This window comes from Eleginops maclovinus, chromosome 11 (genome assembly GCF_036324505.1).
Source record: "Eleginops maclovinus isolate JMC-PN-2008 ecotype Puerto Natales chromosome 11, JC_Emac_rtc_rv5, whole genome shotgun sequence".
NCBI lineage: Eukaryota > Metazoa > Chordata > Actinopteri > Perciformes > Eleginopidae > Eleginops > Eleginops maclovinus.
Genome location: NC_086359.1, coordinates 17,238,543 through 17,258,311, shown reverse-complemented (window position 1 = coordinate 17,258,311; position 19,769 = coordinate 17,238,543). Strand labels below are relative to the sequence as shown.

General features: G+C 39.1%; 1 protein-coding gene across 3 annotated transcripts in view; it reads left to right on the top strand.

Annotated features, from left to right (window-relative positions):
- Positions 1 to 2,175: 2,175 nt before the first annotated feature.
- ksr1a (kinase suppressor of ras 1a) overlaps positions 2,176 to 19,769 on the top strand; it is a 32,942-nt gene continuing 15,348 nt past the window's right edge. For 2 of the 3 annotated variants that reach the window (XM_063895026.1, XM_063895025.1), the window contains exons 1-4: positions 2,176 to 2,706; positions 15,137 to 15,277; positions 18,707 to 18,854; positions 18,943 to 19,432. In XM_063895026.1, coding sequence (XP_063751096.1) covers positions 2,485 to 2,706; positions 15,137 to 15,277; positions 18,707 to 18,854; positions 18,943 to 19,432 — 1,001 coding nt within the window. In that variant the 5' untranslated portion in view covers positions 2,176 to 2,484. Of the gene's footprint in view, positions 2,707 to 4,598; positions 4,715 to 15,136; positions 15,278 to 18,706; positions 18,855 to 18,942; positions 19,433 to 19,769 lie in introns of those variants that run through there. The other variant, XM_063895028.1, reaches the window with a different exon arrangement.

Sequence of the window (19,769 nt, the reverse complement as noted above, 5' to 3'; positions counted from 1 at the left end):
GTCCGGGGGCATGTTCCCCCGGGCAGATTTTTAAAAACATTTTAAAGTGAATTTCATGCATCTGGTGCACTTTGAGAGCAAAATTAAGATGCTAGATCTATTAGAACTTTCTGGTCTTGGTAAGGGGAGGGGGCACAACTCTCAACACTAATATAAAAAATATATAATCAATCAAAGTATAAAAAATACCAAAAACAATGACAATTAAGGGAAATACTTTCATTTTTAAAAATGTATTCTTCAAAAAGGGGAATGAGACGTGAATGCCCTTTTTTATTTATTTTTATGTTTAAATTTTAAAATTTCAAAAAACATTTACAATTTTGCTTGTTGTTAACACTGATGTAACAATCTGTTTTTTCCTCTTTCTATGGGTTTTTTCTCCTACAATAAATGTTGCGCTGGCCTGGGTGTACTTCAAAAATGTTTGAAAACCACTGGTGTACTGCTCTGTTTCCACTACTAACATCACATCATTGTGGAAAGTGCACAGTCTGCATTTGTATGCAGACCATGTTCACTCACTGGACTACATGCAAGTGGAATGTCAACTATGTGGACTTGAATTGGCAGGATGGGAAGGGGGCTGTACTCTGATCACAGATTGTACCTTTGATAAAATACAGAAGGATCCTGTGGCCTGCTAATCCTATTGCTAAAACATCTATAGTATCCCTGTAGGCCTAATGACGCATCTCTTTTGCTCAACACAGTGTATACGGAGGCAGTGCATTGTGCAGTGAGTGAGGGGAAAGGTGGTCATTATTCTTTGGGCCCTACCTCTCCACACTACTGTGCAATTGTGCTGTTCAAGTATATAAGAGAGACAAGTATAACATCCTGAATGCCAATTGTGGACAGTAGCATAATACATTTGGCTACTCTACTTTATTACGGTTTTGGAGTATTTGTACTTAACATTGGTAGTTTCATTTCCTGCTTCTTCAAACCTCAAATCCATTACAATTCAGAGGCAGCTTGATTTAATTGTAGATCTGAAGTGACTTTGAAGATTCAGATTGGGTATAACACAAGCTATAATCAACAAAGTACTTATTGTTCATCAGTATAGGACAAATATATATTGATATATTTGTATGATGTATTTTATTTATAATTTTAAAAAGGCCCTCCTCTCCCAGATGAATATTATCCAACAATATAATATATCTTGTTCTGAAATGTTATGTTGTGCTGAATGAATACTTTTACTTATTTTACTTTAAATTAAATTTGAAACTCAGATTTTGTACTTTTATTTATGTAAAATGTTGAATGCAGGAAAGGTGCATATGTTCAAAATACATCAAATTGACCAAAAAGTTATGAAAGTGGTTAATGAATACTAAATCCATAAATAATGTGTAACAAAAAGTTGTATTTGTCGTACAAATTGTGCCTTTACTTATACTTAACAACAAATTAACCCTACGTAAAATAGCATATCAAACACAATTAGAAAAATAACATTTATTTAAGAACCACAATATCATTAATTAGCAGATACAGGTAAAACTGTAATATGTAAAATAACAATCAACAAATCATAAGAAAGAAAAAAAACAATGGGGTAAAACTGATGAACATTCATGGATACATTCATTGTCACAACTAACTGAAGGGTCAGTAGTAATTTGTAATTTGTATTGTACACCTCACACAATTTTCCATTCTTTTGTGAAAGATATAACCTTAATTTACAATTTTCATTTATTTCATTTACAAGATCCATTAATTTAGAGTTGATTAGGTTGTCATCTTTTAATCAATTCCTTATAATGTGTTTGCAGCAATGTTTACAAATAATAAGTAAGCATCTTTTTTATTGATCTTTTGGTGTTTTTCAAAGTAGGTTAACTGGGTCAAAATGGGCCCTGAACACAGCACCTAAATGTGATGATTTCGACGTATCTATTGTAAGTGTGTTTTTCTGTTACAGAAAAGCATATTAACAGCATATATAATATATATATTTTCCAGTAAAAGTGTAAGTTAAATATCGGTTAAAAAAGCTATTTACTGTCTATTTTTTATTGTGTTTGTGTGTGCCCGCGTAGAGAGGGTGGGGGACGTTGTCGTAGCCGGGAGTATAGTATAGGCCGCTTGACTCCATTTCCCAAAGTGCACCGCGCCCCATGATGTTCCCAACAGCTGACAGACGGTGAAAGCCTCTGCCAGAGAGCTGTCGGTGGAAGAGAGTAGCCTGTCGTCGGTAGCCTGTACGGACCGAAAACACAAGCCGAGCTCTGCTGCACTTCGGCCCGCTTCACCGCCCGAGTCACCGTCGAGCACCGTGTTTTAGTAAATAAAATAAAAAAACATAGCATCCTGACTTTTTGTCCTGAATTGGAGCTGAGGGGACATTCGCTGTCAGCTAACTTCCACAATAGGTCGCTGCGTCGCTGGTTGGACCGCTGCATGTGTTTTTATTCTCTCCTAACAGTTTGACTCCAGCCCCCTTTCACCCGTGCCCAATGCTGAGGAATGGATAGTGTGTCTGCTAAAGGGGGGAAGATGGTGGAGAGTGATGAGCAGCCGGAGAGGGGTAGCGGCAGTGGCGGTGTTGGTGGCGCAGCGATGGCCGCACTACATCAATGCGAACTCATCCAGAACATGATTGAAATCTCCATCTCCAGTTTACAGGGGCTCCGGACCAAATGCGCCGTGTCCAACGACCTCACACAGCAAGAAATACGCACTTTGGAGGTAATGCGCTTATTTTATTAAATAAATATGTCCTGCAATAGAGAGCAGTGTAGTCAAATTGCGGAGTCATGAAGCCCTAACACTATGTCCGCCTCGTATAGGCTGAATATCGGCTGCAAGCGAGGCGCCCTATCACTGAGTGTCACTCTGCTGAGCACATTCAGTCCCTTACAATAAACCAATGCTTCGATGCATTGAAGTGCATATTTAACAAATAATATTCAGATGTTTGCATGTATTATTCCCGTAGAAGATTCGTTGTGTGACCTTTTTTCGAGGTGGAAATATTCTGTGATACCTCCCTAGCCTAATGGCACACATTCAATAATCTGATGCTGCTATAATTTACACTACCGTGTGCTGTTCCCTGCACAGGATTTGCAGTCTGCAGCCTACCACAGGCAAGCTACACAAATACAAAAAATGTACGACGTGTTGATCTGTTGCAAAACCGGATTTTCCTGCATCTGGATGCATATTCTGTTCATTGGTTTTGGGATGACTTGACATTGCTTTGCGCAAGAGCCATGGCTTCAAAGGGCCTCAGCATACCCTACTATAGGCAGTGAGGTATCAGCAAAGAATGCACTATTTTCTGGCCTTTCAACCATTACCATGCAAATTATATACATGCAAAATAAGATGTTACTATCACCATCATCAGAAGTGCTTTTTACATACAAGTTGGACTTATTTTAATTGTACAATACCTACTATATGATGTTGATATTGTCCTTTTTTTATTTATAGACTATATATTTTTTTATCTCAGGCCTTAAGCTTTCGTCCTTGGGATATTAACATATTGTTTTTGCAATATTCTCAGCTGCGGGATGACTGGAGGAATAATGTCATGGAAAGTCCAGCTTGATGTTTTTAGTAACAATGCCATGAGGGGACATAAGGCCCGTCTTCTGCAGCGGAGGGTGATGGGAAAATGGGAGTTGGTGTGTTGGGTTGCAAAAGCCTTATACAGTAGATTTGAACAAGTTGTGAAAAACAGTTTCATAGTACAAATGTGAAAGGCTTACAAATGTGAATGTATCTTTAGTATTGGCTTCAGACACGCAGACATTCTCAAGACATGATAGATAGTAAATGGCTTTTCTGCCTCATGGTTTATTTAAGCGTTATACCTTGGATAAAAGGAATATTAACTCCTGATTGGCTGGAGGCTATCAATTATCCATGTCTGTTTTATTTCTGTATAACTGAACACGCTATGAACAATTGTGCTATTGCCCTTAAAAACTAATGTTCCAGAAAGCACCATGCATTTACTCTGTCACACAAAAGACAAAATAGCCTAACAGAACAGGTTTTTATGACCTTCAGAATGGTCAAGAAGCAAAATTGTTAATTTGCAGATTTACTGTGTTTCTGCAGGTAGCAACAAAAAGGCAACCAGAAATATCAGTTTGTATTGTATTCTATGTTTGCACAGATGACAAAACCATGATATGTTCAATTCAGCTTTTATCCATTTTCATAATGCTTACAAAATATATGTGTTGCTCTTTAGCTAGCTGTCAGGTTTAATCTACAAGATGGCAAGATACTGTGGGAACAATTTTGTAGTCAAGTTCACGGCCTGTCCCGCCCTTCATGTTCCAACTCTACTTCTTCTGTGGTCATTTGTGCTTCGTCACTGCGTTCGAACAGGACGTGATCTAGCAGAGTACTTCCTGAGGTGCGCTGTCTCCAGATGCATTTTGCACTGACATTTTTCCACATGATAAGGCTCTTGGTCTTGCCTGATTCTTGAAACCTATTAAAGCTGCTCTGAAGTCTATTTCCTGTAGTAAGAGAGGCCGTTGTGAAGGGGGGGATCTCTGAAAGTATGAAGTGCAAAATGTGATACCTCAAGTTAGCTTTGCTTGTTTGTAGTTTAGCCAGGTTCATTATGCTTCCATATTGCAATTTGAGGATAAGAACATCTAGGATTGATTCAAAATCTACCTCTTGACTCAGAGTGATCACTGGCTTTTAGCTGCTGCACTGGAAACAGGTACAGTAGATGCTCACTGATCTTCTGCTGCCGGTCTCCTAATGCATCAGCAAAATTGTTGATTCATTTGAAGTACAGTGGGGCAAAAAAGTATTTAGTCAGCCACCAATTGTGCAAGTTCTCCCATTTAAAAAGATGAGAGAGGCCTGTAATTTTTATCATAGGTATACCTCAACTATGAGAGACAAAATGAGAAAAAAAAATCCAGAAAATCACATTGTAGGATTTTTAATGAATTTCTTTTCAAATTATTGTGGAAAATAAGTATTTGGTCAATAACAAAAGTTCATCTCAATACTTTGTTATATACCCTTTGTTGGCAATGACAGAGGCCAAACGTTTTCTGTAAGTCTTCACAAGGTTTTCACACACTGTTGCTGGTATTTTGGCCCATTCTTCCATGCAGATCTCCTCTAAAGCAGTGATGTTTTGGGGCTGTCACTGGGCAACACAGACTTTCAACTCCCTCCAAAGATTTTCTATGGGGTTGAGATCTGGAAACTGGCTAGGCCACTCCAGGACCTTGAAATGCTTCTTACGAAGCCACTCCTTCGTTGCCCTGGCGGTGTGTTTGGGATCATTGTCATGCTGAAAGACCCAGCCACGCTTCATCTTCAGTGCCCTTGCTGATGGAAGGAGGTTTTCACTCAAAATCTCACGATACGTGGGCCCATTCATTCTTTTCTTTACACAGATCAGTCATCCTGGTCCCTTTGCAGAAAAACAGCCCCAAAGCATGATGTTTCCACCCCCATGCTTCAGAGTAGGTATGGTGTTCTTTGGATGCAACTCTGCATTCTTTCTCCTCCAAACACGACGAGTTGAGTTTTTACCAAAAAGTTCTATTTTGGTTTCATCTGACCATATGACATTCTCCCAATCCTCTTCTGGATCATCCAAATGCCCTCTAGCTAACTTCAGACGGGCCTGGACATGTACTGGCTTAAGCAGGGGGACACGTCTGGAACTGCAGGATTTAAGTCCCTGGCGGCGTAGTGTGTTACTGATGGTAGCCTCTGTTACTTTGGTCCCAGCTCTCTGCAGGTCATTCACTAGGTCCCCCCGTGTGGTTCTGGGATTTTTGCTCACCGTTCTTGTGATCATTTTGACCCCACGGGGTGAGATCTTTCGTGGAGCCCCAGATCGAGGGAGATTAGCAGTGGTCTTGTATGTCTTCCATTTTCTAATAATTGCTCCCACAGTTGATTTCTTCACACCAAGCTGCTTACCTATTGCAGATTCAGTTTTCCCAGCCTGGTGCAGGTCTACAATTTTGTCTCTGGTCTCCTTTGACAGCTCTTTGGTCTTGGCCATAGTGGAGTTTGGAGTATGACTGTTTGAGGTTGTGGACAGGTGTCTTTTATACTGATAACGAGTTCAAAAAGGTGCCATTAATACAGGTAATGAGTGGAGGACAGAGGAGCCTCTTAAAGAAGAAGTTACAGGTCTGTGAGAGCCAGAAATCTTGCTTGTTTGTAGTTGACCAAATACTTATTTTACCGAGGAATTTACCAATTAATTCTTTAAAAATCCTACAATGGGATTTCCTGGATTTTTTTTTCTCATTTTGTCTCTCATAGTTGAAGTGTACCTATGCTGAAAATTACAGGCCTCTCTCATCTTTTTAAATGGGAGAACTTGCACAATTGGTGGCTGACTAAATACTTTTTTGCCCCACTGTATGTAAGATATGATTTTGTACCTTGTGGGGCTGATGTTTATCAGTTCCAGTTGCGTGTGTGTTGTGATTTGTTTATCTCAGTTTGTAAAGAAAGCATAGAAGACAGTATTCAACTTCTGAGAAACTGTAATAATACATTTACTGTTTATTGTCATAATACATATTCTCCCTTTTTAAAACCTGTTAGACATATTAAACAGAAGTTTTAGATATGTGGTTAAGTCCGCCAGCTTCATGTTGCTGCTCTTTAGCCTTGAAGAACCCTGTGAGGAAACCGAGATAAGAGAATTTCTCAGTACTGAACACTTCAATCGCATTCAAAAGGCAACGCAAAGTATATTTGTCAAGCATGTTACGTTTATTCAAACAATACATAAAACAATTTTTTGCTCTTCTAGATGTGCATTATATTTCTAAGCTAGTGATCGATGATCCCGGTCAAATTCACCGTCAAGTGTTGACATCATTACAAAGAAGCCTCGTATTTTCACAATTTTCTGGCCAAGCATGGGGCACTGTCATGATCAGCAGTCTTACTTCCTATATTTTTACTGGCACACCATTTTGAAACCACATCTTGCCACTTTCACTTCCTTCTTCCGCACTCCTTGAGATGATCATTTGGCACATGCGTCAAACAGTCAGCAGACTCTGTAGTTAATCATAGATTTACGCTGACTCTAAAGTTACTAGCATATGTCCGGTGCTGTCATGGCCAAGATATCCAGAAAACTCATCTCTGTTGTGTCTGAACCTTGACCCATTGTAGTGAGAGATGTATGAATGAAGCTCTAACCTCCAGGTCGAAACAGCAAAGCCAATGTTGAAGTGCCTTAAACCTGCATTCTCTTTATTTTCCAGCAAATGGTTGCAAAAATAATTGCAATTGTGTAGAAGTCTATAAGAAAATGTCCATACTTCTCACTTGATTTATTACCTCAGTATACATTTTACTGACGAGTTTATAGGCTCAAACGCTAGATTTATGTATTCTCAGTACAGCGAGTTGTTTATTTTGTAAATTATAGTTGCATTTAAATTAAATAGACAACCACGCAGGGTTTGCTTTAGGGCTTGGCTACCTTGTGATTGACAGGTCACTGCCACGGGGCGTTATTTGTCTTTGGTTGTTGTCTGTGTTTTCTGTCTCAGAACTTTAACTCTCTTACAGTGTGTTTTCAGTTAAATAGTTAATCATAGCATCACCTAAAAATGTATTTTTTAGTGTTTGTTTATCACTTCTTCTTGTGTCACTTCTGGCTCCTAATAAATCAAGATGGCAGCAGCCAAATTGCGAAACTCATGGCCTCAAGACCTTAGTCCACAAACAAATGGTCGACATCACAGTGACGATATCCACTTCTTATTTACTGTCTGTGTTTACAATATAGCCCCTGCCGTTATCTTGAAATCAAAGCGAGCACATGTAAACCATCCTGTAGCAGCTACACATGATATATATGATTACTACAAAAGCTTGAAGCACCTCGATGTCGGAGTAGTTGTCACATTTGAGGTGCAAACGGGAATCGCTCCCATATTGCACTGGAGGGCCATCGAGAGAGACTTGATCTCACTTTATACTCTCATTGAAAGAGCTTTATTATTCCACTTGAACTGTGTGTGTGTGTGTGTCTGTGTGTGTGTGTGTGTGTGTGTGTTTTTTTTTCTGCCTTTCGCCAGTGAGAGGATAATGATACTGGCCTCTCAAATGCAGTGCTAACTGGTACTTCACTTTTCACATGTTAATCCCACTCAGCATGGTCTCTGCCCCTGTGTTTCTTTTTAATGTAACTCTTTATATTTTCCTGACATTTTGACCAACCAATTCACTTGACATGATCCAGACAAACCTTTCTGTAAAACCTTTGCTTATGTTTTACATAACATAAAACAAGTGTGTAAGATTTTTTTTTACATAAAAGCAATTCTTATCTTATTTAATCACAGCTCTCTGGGTAATGATCAGCAAACAGCAAAGCTTCACTCTGTTTTGTCTCCTCTCGGTGTTGGAGAGAGTTTGCTGTGCGCTCGTGGTGCGAGCTGTTGTGGCTGCATCTATATTTAGACATCTTTCTTCCTACGCATTTTCAGGGTTGGTTGTTAAATAAGAAAATCAAATGACGCGCAAAGAGCCTGTGCAAGAGGGGAGAGCAGGGAAGAAAAGGGGAGGGGAGAATCAAAGCCAATCCGCTGGGCTGCTTCTTATGACATGACGTGTGTGTGTGTGTGTGTGTGTGTGTGTGTGTGTGTGTGTGTGTGTGTGTGTGTGTGTGTGTGTGTGTGTGTGTGTGTGTGTGTGTGTGTGTGTGTGTGTGTGTGTGTGTGTGTGTGTGTGTGTGTGTGTGTGTGTGTGTGTGTGTGTGTGTGTGTGTGTGTGTGTGTGTGTGTGTGTGTGTGTGTGTGTGTGTGTGTGTGTGTGTGTGTGTGTGTGTGTGTGTGTGTGTGTGTGTGTGTCGGAGGCCTAGGAGAAGACAATGGAGGATGTCGATCAGGGTAGAGAGGAAACACAACTCTAGCAACTGTAGCAACGCTGACCCTGTCTCTGTTTCCTTTTTTTGTGGTGGAGCCAATAAGAATGGACTGCATGATGGGGAAATCAGGGTGGTTTTAAAATGTGTAGGCAGGCCTTAATCTATTCTTAAACTGACTCAGGATGAGGTGCATTACATCCTGTACTTTTTAGGTTTTGGTCTGCAGTACATCTCTAGTGGAAAAGAGGTACTTGCTTCTCCAAATAATAAGGAAGTGTGCATGGTGTCTGGTTGTGAATTTGCTGTGTTTATAGGGCTGCAAGTAATGAATGTATCATATTTTATGATTATATATCGTCAAGTGTGCAGATTTCCAAATTAATAGATTATTTGTATGGTCTTTAAAATGTCAAGGTCCAGCATGAAGTCTTTTAAATGTCTTGTTTCGTCAGTCCAAAACCCAAAGGTATACTCTTAAATATCATATAAATGGGAAAAAGAAAAACAAGAATATACAATTTTGATCGACTTATCAATAAGTGGACTTGGTTTTGCAGCTCTCTATATAAAAGCAATATATTTCAATTTTGTCTGTTTTAGAGAAAATATCCTTTTATTTACTATTTTTCAGTTTTCACAAAATATGTTAATTGTCCATTATTATCAGCAGTTCTATAAAAAATTGGCACTTTTGTAAAAAATGGCCCCACCAACAACTTGCTGTTGGTCCAATATGTCAAGCTGTGCCTAAACAATGTTCAGTTACCAAACAGAGAGTTGGAGGCCACTTCATAACCTCCTCAGCCCCTAGCCCAGCCCAGTAGAGGTCAACAAGCACTAAGGATAACAACAATGGAGGAGGGGCAACAGGGCATTTTCTGAGACTGTATCCCCCTTTGTACTCCCCCCTCAGGTCCATGTGACCTGGCCTCTGCATTACTACGTCTGCCTGCCCCCATTGTGCGCTTGTCTTTTGACATTTTCATCTTTTGACATTTTCATCTTTTTTTAATCTGTACATAAAGTTGTGCATCATCTGTAAAACGTCACTCTAATCAGCAGAGTTCACTCCCATGATCCTTTCCGATTCGCCGCTAAAAAAAATATGAAAACTAGCTTTACATTTGCATTATCTTCAAGCTCTGGTGCTACGTTGCTAGCTGCAACCAGTAAACATAGAGGAGCCTAGAGGCTACAACCAGTAAAAATAACAAAAGTACAACATTTCTAAGATCTTTTACTAGTATATTTGAAATACTAATTAAAACTCCTGCATATATATTAGGGATAAAAGTTTCAGCATCAAAAAGTCATATTTCACACAAATGTCAATTCAGATAATATATTGAAAAAAAATATTATATCATTGAATTACGTTATTATTGTGTTTATCCCTTAAATGTTGTAGCCTTTTTTAAAACGTTGTATATTGTGGACTTTAGCCTGTGAATTTACCCTATCAATCAATCAATACATTTTCATCCCAATCCTTTAACAATAAATAATAACTTACATTTTGTTTAACATTAGTATTAATAATATAAATCTAGTATCTACAGCTGTCACATAAATGTAAAAGTGCAACATTTGCCTATTCATTTAAGTGAAGTAGGAATATAAAGTAGCAGGAAATGTAAATGTATCTATTTGATTATCTATTTAAAAGTACTTAAAGAGGCCCTATTATGCTTTTGAGGGGTTTTTCTTTCCTCTGGCATGTTATATACGTTTTAGCGCTCCCAACACTTTGTATGTGATTTGCTAAAGGACCGGGCAGCTCTAAGCACTCTAAACACTTTTTGAACATTACAGCTTGTAAACGTGTCACAGTAGAGGCACAAAATACAGTTATGATCCTGAAAATGCATAATAGTAAATTTAAGTAAATTGACTTTCCACCACTAGTCCCTTTTTGTTGCTCAAAGTATTTGTATTCTCAAACAGCATTTGTCTCACATTATGAAGTTGAGCAAATATCAAAGACATATGCAATATTTTCTGGATTTTTCGTGGCCTTTTTAAATATGACCCGGGACGTAGAAATGTTTCTGTCCTGATGGCAAGAAACATAAGAATTTCCAGTCTTGAGAGAAATGAACTGAACTTCCTGTGCAAATATTATTTTCTGGGATAAAGCGTTGTTGCTCAGATAGGCCATAATATCCCTGGCAGGTGCACCAAAAGTGGCTGAGTCAGCAGGAGGATTGAGAAAATAACTGGAGCCATGGGATCTGCCACTGTCCCTCCCCTCTCTCTCCCCTCTCTGGTGGCCTAGTCTCTGGCTGTCACTCATGTCCTCGCAGCATTAAGCCGTTGCCATGGTGTTGTTTAGCTCTGCTGACAGGTGGGCTCTGACGCCATATCTCCTCCCCCTCCTCCCACCTCCAGGCCACACGTCAAACGATGCTTTCTTCACTCTGCACCAAAAATAATAAGCACAGGAGGGGCCTGTCATTATCTCTCTGCTTGTTGATGCTCCCAACACAAACACACTGATATCAATGCTTGTGTAACCATCCACCCTTTTTTATTTTTGGTCAATAGTATTGTTTTTTTTTGCTTCTACAGTTATCATCACGTGCACGGTGATGACACGTGGGGATATTTGCATGTTGAGATCATGTATTGTGTCTGCACTCCGTGTTTCACATGTATGGGAAAATCCCACTGAAATGTTGCTGACGACTCAGAATAGGTGTTGCTAGGTAACCTGACGTCACAGGTCTGAACTGGTGTGAAGGGGGGGGGGGGGCTCATTAGCCACATCGAGTTTAAGGCCTCTCACTGCCAGTTCACATCTCCACAAACACTTAATTCAGATACTTAAAAAGAGCGATGAATAATATGTGGGGCTCTGTAATGCAGAGTGTTGGATATATAAAAATATCCCGGTTTCACATGGTTATACGTTATGTGTTTCTATACACATGTGTAAAATAAGAATGTGAGATGAGATGAAACATTGTTTATCCTGAAGGAAATGTCTGTGCAGCATTTGCAATGCAAAGAGAGAAGAATGCAAATGTATAAATAACAAATATAGATAATATACATAATAATGTACAAATCCTAAATATACAATGTATTCAGAACAATGCCAAAATGAGGTTAGGATAGTCAACATTGTAATAGATTGATCTAATACGCTTTGTTGAGTTGAGTAATTTGATTCTCCAAAATGTTTCCAATAATTTTAAAACAAATCTGTGATTCTATTCATGGTTTGTTTCATTTTTTCCTCTGAAATTGCGTCATATTCCCATTAGGCTTTACTCTGTTGTGCTTGCTTGGCAGAAGTTTTTAGCAGTAATTAATTGAATTTTTATAACGTTTTTATCAAAATGTCTAGATTTTTACATTGAAACTGCTATAATCTGTGTTTTTTTAAAAGTTTGAACCTCTAATTCTGTTTATTTTGTGAAAATGGAGACTCCTTTGGGTAATTTGGCTCTTGGAACCACCCTCCTTAACATCTGTTTTTTAAGTACGAGTGGCCCTATTAAGCTTTTTCGGGTAGAAATTGTCTGCATAGGCTAAAATCCCAAAGTTCGCTCTAGAGGGAGTTTCTCTCCCACACATCACAGACTTTTATACGCAGGTGTTTGTGCTTTTTCAGGGATGTAAATGTGTAGGCACAGTTATTTTGCATTTGTTTTTCTTCAGAATCAATCAGCTTTCATGACACGGTCCATGTTTGTACATTTTTTCAAACATCCATTTTTATCAGTTTACATTCAATAATGCATGCCGTTTTATTATTTTATAATGCCCTTGAGTGCAACCTCATAAAAGCTGAGTAATTGCAGAGCTGAAAAGCTGCAGTCAGCGTCAACACGGAGAGCATTTACTTCCTCTCCATCCTCTTTCATCTCCGTGTCCCTCAGTGGAGATGCTTTTGTTAGCTGCCACGAAGCAGCCTTTTCACAACCCAAGGCCGCACTTTTGAGAGTAGCAGGGCTTCATGAGCTCCTCTCCGGTTGTCGAATGGAAGTTGAATGAGCAGAGAAAGCCGCGCGCTCCTCATTGTAGCTCAGGCACACAGCTCTTCTGAAGGTGCTGCCTGCTGTAATAGACTCTCACAGATAGACTGCGAGATAAGGAGACACTCTATACGGCACAACGCGGCCGATGCAAGCCAATACCACGGTGTTCATTGTGATACTTACTCACAGGACCACTGCACTTGACATTGGCTTTCAAAGCATCGTGGGTAAAGTCTCACAGCTTTTATATTCGGGTGAATATGAGATGCGCTCAGACGATGGTCTTCACCTGGACTGATTAGCAGATGTAAGAGGAAGATTGTAAACGGAGGTTACTGTATGTCAGTAGGCTACTTCCTTGAGCAACAGGCAAGCCTTTGTTCTTCTCATCTTCAACAGCTGCGCCACCTGAATGTGGAGACGGTTGGGAAGCAGTTTGGAGAGGATGAGGAGGTACAAGTGGAAAAAGCCAATGATTTATGTTCCCTTAAACTGGTCGCACAGGAATATATTTGTTATGCTATGTACCTTTTTGTGTCGCTTGTTATGGCTAATTGGGAAAAGCTTGTGAGGAAACAGTACATGGCCAATATCTTGATTATTTTTCTGTAATCGACTTATCGTCCTCTCCTTTGGTGTGGGAACATTCTGGGTTTAAGCCGAGTTAGAGACAAGAGTTGTTGTTTTTGCTACCTATATCTTAATTTAAATGTTCAATATAAACTTCCAACTTTTTAATGGTTTCATCTGGCTGATATTTCACTAAACTGTTACTGCTAGATGTGTATATTTTTTAAATGTGTAATTTCTGGATGTATCTTTAATATTTCTGTGCATGCTCCTTGATTGATATTAAGCTATCTTTGGCTCATTGCTGTAACAAATGTAAATTTCCCATCTGTGGGACAAATAAAGGTATTTTTGATTCTGATTTACAGCTAATATTTGCACTTTTTTCAACATAGGCTCAAACCATTAACAAACTGAATTGGCAGTTTGTTGTCCATTTAAGAATAATGTTCCAAATTTTAGTAGAAGTACATTGAATTTATTTATGTACAGGTACTTTTTGGGCAACAAAGCAAAATAATTGATTGTGTGGTTTTATTTTATTTATGGTTTATTTATATCAAATTTAATCTAATGCCAATATTTTAAAATTCGTAAGAAAGAAAATGGAAGTATAATCACTGTTTCAATAGTAAAACGTTATGGTTGACATTTTTTAAACCAGATTGTGTAAGTCTATGATAAAAATGACTTTGCACTTAATGTATAACATAAGTAAACATTTATTGCTCCAGACAAAAGGTTCAATACATTCCACACAATGTTTTCTAAGAGTTTGTGGTGGAAAAGACAGTTCAGTGCCTCTGAAACGCACTGGAAAATTGTCTGGTCATATGGCACTTTCTTCATTATGTCACCGAGCTGCTTCGTGTTCCAAACACTCTTTGTTTGCTGTGCCAGCACCGCAGATGCTCTCATTAGATGACCAGCTCATTGTTCCTCTCTGTGATAATAGTCTTTATATCTAATTAACTGTCTTCTGCACTGGAGGCACTGGGAAATTGGGTTAAACAAACACTGGGATCATTACCGCAGGTACATTGAGTTCAAAACGCAAGTATGAAGCAATTCATGTGACCTTTTATTCTATTGAAGAGGCATACGTCGATGGTAAATAAATACTGTTAGCCTGTATAAGCTTGGGTGATGATAGGAGCTACAGAAATGAGTTGACTAATCGATTAGAAGGTCTGTAGAAAAATAAGGGAAAACTATTTTGATAATCCATTAATTGTTAATATAATATTTCATGCAAAAATGCTGTTGTTACATTTGTAGATTTACTTTTTTTCCCTTGTTTGTATCTTTTATTAAAAATAACAAAATGTGGGTTTTAGACTGACAAAACAAGACATTTAAAGACATCACCTTGGAATTTGAAACACTGGACATCTTTCACTATTTCTGACTTTTTATAGACTTAGATAAAAATCCTTGTCGCAGCTATATTGATAAATGTTAGTCAGGTTTTGGCCTTTTTTTTGATGTTATGTCACTTTTCTAACAGCCACAATAGCCATTAGTTACTTTGTCATTGCACCAAAGAGTTATGTGTGATATTTAAGTTAAGAAACGACACACATTCTGCATATTTCTTTGTTACCTCACACGATGTGACATTGAAGGCCTGCCTGTAGCTGTAGCTCATAGCACACTGTGAGTCTCCCCTTCTAAACCCCCCCCCCCCCATCTGCTCTCTATTGCTCCCCTGCAGGTGAAGCTGATGAAATACATATGTAAACAGCTGCAGTGCAAGCAGAAAGTGCCAGAGACGGAGAGGCCCGATACGCTGGACAGCTACCCGCACTTACAAGACTGGCTACGCACCATCAACCTGCGGCCGGAGCTCATCGAGGTGGGTCACGCTGTTTTGAGTTCATATCAGTCTCCCTCACCCTCTCTGTCTGTGAGTGACTGTGCTCCTGTCACATAAACGTGGATTCTGTTTGTGTACTAAGTCCGTTGCTCAACATATACATGAGGAATACTTGACCCGTCACCATCAGAATGTCTTTCTAAAAGAGGAGCACTGCCACTTTATTTATGCTCATCATATTCAAGGACTTGATCATAAATGAAAATCCTTATTTCACACTTCTTTCAAGGCAATGTATTAACTACTGCCTTTTATAATTTTGGGCTATGTTAGGGAATGGACAGCACCTTTTTGTATGGGTCAGCAATTTCAACTTTATTATATTTTGTTAAAGTCTACCATATCTGTAAGAAAGGCTTAAGTAGACTACCATATTTGTTGAAAACTACAGGCAAAGTTAGCATTAGATAATGTGGGAGGTAGATGTGTCTCTTTTATTGGTGTGAACAGAAAAATAATCTGTAAGCAAATGTGTAATATGTTATTGTAAAACACCTAAATGCAAAAAGATCTGTAAAGTCACCAAGATGTTTTAGAAAAATGTAAAAATCAAATTCCACAAATGTTAAGGAAAATCTGTGAAAACAATAGGTTATTGACAAATAAACGAAAAGCATTTATGAATGCAGTTTGTATTTATGGTCTCAATTCTCTTTTTTTTGGATCGAAATTAACAAAGATCCAGTTTGGGCGAAACTGTTGAGCTAAATTCTCTTACTTTGAAAGATCGCAACTACTTCCTCACACGAAAAAAGGCTGTGTGACACCGGTAGATTTTTGCTCAAATAAAAAATGTTGGAAAGATATTCACCTTATTTGATACCAACTTTGCTTTTTTTCCCCAAGTTTAGTGTGATTCTTGTAAGATGATTTGTTTGATGTTGTTGTTATATCCTCTTCTTGTATGTTCTGTATGTTTGTGTTGTTCTTGTCAGTTGGTCTTTGTATAGTATTAGTAACTTAACAATAACCTGCCTATTTTTAATCTTTCTGCACTTGCTTTTCTCTAATACATCCCACATTTGGGCATGTTTTACTGCACATTTCTATATCTCATTATTGTTTTCTTCTTACTCACAGCTGTCATGCTCTGTGCTTTGTTTGCTTTCCAGTTAAAACCTCACCATCATTTCCTACAAAGTGTTTTTGATAGTAAAACTGCTCATTTGTATGTGTTGTATACCAACCGGAATGGTGTGTGGATGACCCATTTAGATCAAAGATTAATATTTCTGCAGCGCGTCTCCTCACTCTATACTATCAAGTCTGGGTTATGTAATGGCTTGTCCAAAAACATTTCAATTTCTGGAATCCATTTCATCTGCTTCCATGCTTTAACTTACAGTCAGGCTTTGCATCATGTTGTATAATGTGGCTGGCATGTTGGCAAGCTTCTTAAAGGATCATGTGCGTCTTTCTCTGAATTCATTCATGTTGTCTGTATCATCGATAAGCGGCCTTGATTAACGCGCTACAAGAAGCATTGTGAGCATTCCCAATGCAAGACTAGCAATGTAACTGTTTTGTTGAAATATTACAAAAATAGTTGATATTTTATTTTGTCTGTGCATTTCTATGTTGTTTGATAGAGGTGCATTTGTTAACACTTCTGTCTAACTGAGTAGTATTTTTCGGAGACTTTTAAAGGTAAGAGTCCCAAATTAATTAAACCTGTTAAAAGTTTGACTTATAACTGCAAGATGTATTTTTGTGTTTACTTCAAAAGGCAAAATCCAGCTTTGTAAAGTGAAGGCGAAAATTGGCTTAACCTGCTTTCTTTTTAATGGCCACAGGAGGCATAATGATCTCATGCATATTGTATAGAAGTCTATAAGAAAATTTCCCTACTACCAAACTGATTTGTAACCTCGGTAAACATTTTCCTAATACGTTTATGGTCTCAAATGCTAGATTCCATAGCATTGATGTGAGTAATTGATGGTGCCATTTAGAGTGAAATGGACGCTAAAGCAGGGCATGCAAAAAAACAAGATGGCGACCCCCAAAATGATCTCATGTGTAGATGGAAACCCCCGATTTGCAAAACAAAAAGATACACTCACGATACTCTCCTCCAGACAAATCATAGTTGACAAATAAATGGGTGTTGTTGAGGTGTCTACATCCAGTACTTTTATTCTGTCTTAGGTACACATGCATAGCAATTCTGACCAATCATACTGTTCCAATGACGGCGCAGTACAGCAATCATGTGCAGGACAAGCCATGCAGTTTGTGGTGCTATTATTGTAACATTATTATGAGTGAGTAGGTGGGAGGGGAGGCAGGGCCAACAGCCTCTTCGCAATATCACATCACTCACCCTTATGTGTTAGTGTGTTTGCATGCGTGTGTGCTTTCTTTTGCTTACAGTGTACACATGAGTGTGGGAGGCTGCCCTAGTTTTGAGATCATTGGTTGCCCTCTCAGAGCAAAGGGTTTAACCTGACTGATAAGCAATTGCGTACTTCCCATGTCTGAAAAACATCCTAAACTCACTGGGCTATCTCATATGTCCTTGTTTCATACACAAACAGTTTGTGGTGAATTATTTTTGTCATTGCTTGTCAAATAGATACATTAAAAAACAGGATCACTGTGTTCTTTGTGTCTGTGTTTGTAGCCAACCAGCGCTGAGGCTAGTTTCAATAATCTTGTTTTTCGTCGTTGATTTTTATCAGTGTTTAACTGTCTCTCCATTGTGTTGATAAAGTAGCTGATTCACATTCAAACGTCTAGTATAAATTACGAGTCTTCTGCGAAATGTGTTGCAGTGTATTTATTCCAAGCAAACAAGTATCAGCGTCTTGCCTGAGTGTTATACTTTAATTTGTAGCCTAACAGTGCTACTCCCACTCTGATCTTGCCTTACTAATAGTATCCCCTACTTGCAAAATGTTGTGTGATGGCTGTTGTCTTCCTGTTAGCTGCTGTCAAAGCTTCCTTCTGTTCAGTGATCACTCATATCTCAGACCGCACCATTGTAAAATTGTGTAAGAAAATCCTGATTGATGTGAAAAAAGGAAAGAAGATAAAGCATTGCATTGACACTCTGGCTGGGTAGTATATAGATATTATATGCTAGATATCTTCATAGATTTTTAATATCGTAACATGTATTTTTATCGTTTTGAAGGCAGCATTACGAAAATGTTATCTGATTTAAGAACTTCCCCAAATATTTATCCACATAAATGATGATTAATGTATAAAAAATCTCATTTTGTGAATATTTTGAGGAGGCACCAATGGTCAACCATACAATTAAAAAAGAAAAAATTTTTTTTTAAAAAAGAACAGTAAAATGTGATTTCCTTTATATTGCCCAAGCGTTACATTTTGTTTGTGTTTTTGCTCACTGTTATACTGAGCTCTTACCCTTTCTTTGTCTTGCTGTTGCCTCTGCAGGCAGTGGAAGCAAAGTCTTCCCTGGATGCCTTACTGCAGATGTCAGGCACTCAGGTGAGGGATACGATGCGGAGACTGGGGTCCAGTTCAGAGGAATGTGCCCGGCTCAGTGCTGCCCTCTCCTGTCTGAAGAGTGCCTCTGAATCAGGTACTGGTATTCTTCACGGGAGCCTTTATAATCAGCATGGATCACGTTGTTTCTTCTTGTTTTTCTACTGAATTTTCCTTCTGTGCAGGAGGTGAGCTGAGGGAAGACGTCATTCCCTGGTTGTCTGAGCCCACCAGGAGGGACAGTGGCCCTCTTCTGACCGCGGAGCAGCTAACCGGCCTGGGGACCCCACTTCGCCCTCACAGTCCTTCGCCTCTTGCCCGCCCATCAGCCGTCCATTCCACCCCATCCACCCCCTGCGCCGTCTTCCCTCATCACCGCTCGGGCTCGGTGTCGGCGGTTCCCATGCCTGATGGAATGGCATCTTACAGCTACACTGAAAGCCCTCTCACAGACCCGTTCCCCATGGCCTTATCCCACACCGCCCGTCTCCACGGACGCACATCAACCCCACCTATAACTCCGCCCTCGAAGAGGCGACACCGACTTAAGCCCCCCTGCACACCTCCACCGCCGTCCCGCAAAGTGCAGCATCTGCTCCCGAACATCACCCTGACGCGCAGCAAGAGCCACGAGTCCCAGCTGGGCAACCGCATTGAAGAACCCCCCTCCAACAAGTAAGCGCTCAGACAGCTGTTTGAACTAGGGCTGCACAATTAATCTTGATCTCAATAGGGACTCGTGCAATATCCAAATTGCAAAAATATTACATTATTATATTAAAATCCTTGTTTGGCATATGACCTCTTAAATATGATTTTTAGTTTGGAGTCTCACGCAAATGGTTCTTATCCTTTTCTAATAGATGAGGGAATGCAATTCATTCTATTTGAAAATATACATTTTAATGACAATTTAAAAAAAGGTTAATCATTCTATGTCAGCAACACTGAATTATCTCTGAATTTGTGTGGGAGGGAAACTCGCTGTGCTGTTATCTTCTGGATTTTAGCC